The following is a 4,784-nucleotide window of genomic DNA, read 5'->3' as shown; positions in this document are numbered from 1 at the left end:
AATGGAGACCAGTCTCAAATACTACATAAAAATTTAAAAATGTTATAATCAACACCAAAATAAGTTTTATTTTACAGAATTATACTTTTTTGTTGTAAGATATACATAAGAACCGAAGTATAAAAAGCTTAAATCTCTTGGGAAGTGTAAACAGGCCTTCAAACAGTGAAAAGGTTCATTAGAATACCTGACTGCAGTATTCAAAAGCAGAAAATAAAGGAAATTAATTAATATTAATTAATAATAGCTTTACTTTATAGCTTTGATCAATTCCTAACACAAGTTCATTTAACAAAATTATATAATAGTTTTATTAAATGCCCACTTTTTTCAACTACAGTTTTCTGTAAAATTCTAATTTTTCAGCAAAGTTGTTGTCTACACACCACAACTCTGTTTTCCTTCAAAATAAATTTCTGTAACAGCAAAATTAAGCATGTAAATGTGTGGGAAACATGTTAGTGTACATTTTTCACGTATATATATCTGTAAATCCACTTTCACAACACTTTAAAAAATATTGTATTTACTTAAGTTCTGTGGGGTTCAGAAGGTCACGACCTTTTATGAAAAACTTACAGTTGTTCTCACACAGGTGTATTAAAGGCAATGTTTAATAGTGCACAAATATTTAAAACGAGGCCATCCCAGTATATTTTACTGTATAAAGATAAAATAAAATACTGTGAGACTGGGAACAGTCTCATACCCTATACATGTTTTGACATCTTACTGTGTCATCATCAGAAGTGCAATATTTTGTACGAGTTAAGACCTATATACAGTTTCAAAAAATCATGTGATCAAATTTACATACAAGTTAACTTAAAAAGTTCCATAACATCTATCAAAAACATTTGTCTCTTATTAATACTTTAAAATTAATTTCATTACATTTAATTATCTTCATGGATAGTATAACTGCTGATGTTTGCAGGTTGTGTTAAAATAAGTTTTTTTACCTTGAATCAAGTGTTTAATCTGTAAATTAAATTTCTTGTAGTTTGTCCAAAAAGAATATTTCCACATTTGCATGTTATTTTGCATATACCAGTTTTATCCATTAAATAAATTTTATTTATTTAATACATCTGTGGTAGGAGTTGATAAACCAAGTAAACAAGTACAACTGAGTATAACTATAAAACAAAAAAAGAGCTCACCATCATGAACAGTAATGGAGATGCTGCTATGATTATCTTTTTCCTTCCTTTCTCGCTTCGTATTTTCAACGTTTTGAAGAGATTTGAGAAACACCATTCTTTCTTGTCTAAAATGTTCTTTCTTTTCAACACTTTTCTTAGAACCCACTGCTGTATGTCTGAACTTATTAGAACTTGAAGAATCACTGCTATTCTCTGATCTGCCACAGATATTTACCTTTTGATCTTCAGTTGTGGAGCTACTACTTGGAGACCGTTCATTACTTGAACTTCTAGTTCTATTAGTTTTATGTCCAACTGTTCGAACAACACTCAAAACAGATTTAAAGCTTGAACTTTTACTACTGTTCTGGTCTTTGTTTCTAACTTTTTCTGGAGAGAAAGACCATTTCTGTTTTATCCAGTTTTCACCCGTTTTTCTACCTCTGGGAGATTTTGCATAAAAATGAGTATTAGTGTCACTCCTGGATTTCTTAACTAAAGAAATGTCAGAAGCTTTAGCAAATGTTTTAAATCTAGCAAATTCGCTATCAGAGTCACTATCTATATCATCTAAAACATTTGCACCAATGTTGCTGCTTAACTTAGACTCACGATGTGCTTTCTTCTTCTCTTGAGTGTCTCTAGTACTGATCTTGTCACCACCTGTAACATCATTTTCATCAAACTTTTTCACCATTGCTTCAGAGTTTCTTTTTGTCATCAAAGGTTCAAACGTTTCGTTTTTGATATCCTTGTCACCTTTTCTTGCTTTGTGTTCTTTTTTATGTTTATGAACACATTTCTTAGGTACATATTTGTCGAGGACAATGTTTGTTTCACTTTCTCTACTTTCTATATTAATCATTTCCTTTTCATCAATTTTACCTGCGACTCTGGGGTCAGTTCTACCTAAAACACTTGAATTTTTTGATACTTCTTCTGCTGTACTTATAGTACAATCCTTCTTTTCTAGTAAACATTCTGTATGAATGGCTTTGATTTCTTCTTCTTCTTCTGGACAAATCACATGCTCAGATGTTTCACTTTCTTTAACATCATGATTGATTGGCTCATCCTTTTCTGTGTTTATCACTTTTCGTTTTTTTATTGGAGTACAATCTACACTGCTGATTGACTTGCCAGGTTCTAGCGTATCTGAACTTCTTGTATCACTGTCACTTTCTTCACTCTTGTGCATTTCACTTGTATCATAAGAATTTTCTTCGTTCGTTACTTCAAGGTTATCTCTTTCGTCATCTGCCTTCCTGCTACTGATTAACATTGTGTCACATTCAAAATCTGACTTGCTTAGTAAATCTGTGTCATAATCCACTGTACTGAGCTTGTCCTCATCTGAATCACTTTCTTCACTCTCCGAGTCCGATTCCAGTCGACTGAACCTCTCAGGAACTATATAAATATAATTCTATTTAATACTTCCAATACAAAATATTGCAGAAGTCATAGAATGTGCTTTAATGCCCTAAAAACATACTTAAAACTAATATGTTAAAATTTAAGATACATAATAAACAAACTTTAGAGAATTAAACTTGTCAACTACAGATCCTACTGCACTGAAGCATATACAAGTGTAAACTTGTCAACTACAGATCCTACTGCACTGAAGTATAGACAAGTGTAAACTTGTCAGCTACAGATCCTACTGCATTGAAGTATAGACAAGTGTAAACTTGTCAACTACAGATCCTACTGCACTAAAGTATAGACAAGTGCAAACTTGTCAACTACAGATCCTACTGCACTGAAGTATAGACAAGTGTAAACTTGTCAGCTACAGATCCTACTGCACTAAAGTATAGACAAGTGCAATCTGTCATGAACTACAAATCACAAAAGAATGATTAAAAGATTATGATATATACATCACTATGGACAAGATAAAAAACTGTAGAATTCTCTGATGTTACACAACAGATCTTGATAAACCTGTGTTGGAAAACCAAAAGTAGATGAATGTCAAAAGTATGTAACCAAAAAACCAGCTAACTGGTGCCACATCATCTACATCAAGCCAGATATTACAACAATCTAAACTAATAAAACCATAATGGGCTATTGAAGGTTGAGTCATGCTAGCTAGGTAGTAAAATGATGCTGAGTGAGAAGAAGATCCAAGGACAATCAATGGAGGAGTAAGTACATATATAAACACTAGGGCTAATTGTCTAATCTGTAAAAAGATACAAATGTTTTGTAGTAGTAGTATAGACTTCTACGTGAAAATAATTAGCTATTTAAAAAAAAATGTAAACACTGGTGAACAGAAATATTCCAATCACTTTTGTTACAGTGGAGGACCCAGAGAGTACTGTGGTATGTAACTGGACTACAAAAGAAGTCCAGGGACTACACACATCACAAACAAACTGATGGACTTAAATGAATCTTTGCAGCAGTTCTCAATAATTTAAAATCTAAAAACAGGTTTGAAGGAAGTATCACAGCTCTATAAAGTAAATACAAATCTTACATATTTACACAAACTATTGACATTTACACATACTGTTGACCATAAACCTTGTAATTCACAATCAATCTGGCTTTATAGATAAATATTTACACATACTGTTGACCATAAACCTTGTAATTCACCATCAATCTGGCTTTATAGATAATATTTACACATACTGTTGACCATAAACCTTGTAATTCACCATCAATCTGGCTTTATAGATAAATATTTACACATACTGTTGACCATAAACCTTGTAATTCACCATCAATCTGGCTTTATAGATAAATATTTACACATATTGTTGACTATAAACCTTGTAATTCACCATCAATCTGGCTTTATAGATAATTATTTATACATACTGTTGACCATAAACCTTGTAATTCACAATCAATCTGGCTTTATAGATCAATATTTACACATACTGTTGACCATAAACCTTGTAATTCACCATGAATCTTTATAAATGATTTATTTGAAAGAACTGTATATTTTTTATTCATCTTCAATTTAAAGTGAGTAGTTTAACAATAACTAGTGAATGTTTATAATGTTATACAATTATTTACACTATATATTAAAATGTTTAAATGCTGAGTATTATGTCTTTTTCTCCATTATGAATATTTTCCTTTATGTGTTTGCAGTAATAAATTTGAATTATTTGCAGAGAACACAAATAATGCAGGACTTCTCACTAACCTTTTCCTTTAGAATCTGACAACTGAGGAGATGAGGATCCTTCATCAACAGGACACCACCTGTCTTGTGGTCTGAGCATAGTGGAGGAAAGTTGCTTTTGTTTGATCGGCTCTTTAGTAGCCACGCTATCATTAGAAAGATCTTCTGAAGGCACAGTGTTGATTACTATCAGGTTTGGCCGAGCTGGCTTGTTAAAAAACTAGAAATCAAGTGATGTGGATTAGAAGAAACAAAGACTGTGTTTCAATTCTCCAGTTCTTGGAGTTATATTTAACCTAGCTAACATCCCAACTGTCTTCTATCATTCTTGTTTGTGTTTCAATTCTCCAGTTCTTGGAGTTATATTTAATATAGCTAACATCCCAACTGTCTTCTATCATTCTTGTTTGTGTTTCAATTCTCCAGTTCATGGAGTTATATCTAATATAGCTAACATCCCCCATGGTCTTTTTATTTTT

General features: G+C 31.9%; 1 protein-coding gene across 1 annotated transcript; it reads right to left on the bottom strand.

The window, feature by feature from the left end:
* Positions 1-1,074: 1,074 nt before the first annotated feature.
* On the bottom strand, positions 1,075-4,546 carry LOC106477391 (protein starmaker-like). The gene is made up of 2 exons (XM_013937966.2): positions 4,327-4,546; positions 1,075-2,555 (listed from the first exon to the last, which is right to left on the bottom strand). Exons 1-2 carry the CDS (start codon positions 4,403-4,405, stop codon positions 1,075-1,077), a joined length of 1,560 nt encoding a protein of 519 aa, XP_013793420.2. The 5' UTR covers positions 4,406-4,546.
* Between the last annotated feature and the right edge of the window lie 238 nt (positions 4,547-4,784).

Source organism: Limulus polyphemus, unplaced genomic scaffold, assembly GCF_000517525.1.
Source record: "Limulus polyphemus unplaced genomic scaffold, Limulus_polyphemus-2.1.2 Scaffold14749, whole genome shotgun sequence".
Taxonomy (NCBI): domain Eukaryota; kingdom Metazoa; phylum Arthropoda; class Merostomata; order Xiphosura; family Limulidae; genus Limulus; species Limulus polyphemus.
Note: the sequence above shows the minus strand (reverse complement) of the source record. Positions and strands in the feature narration are given on the sequence as shown.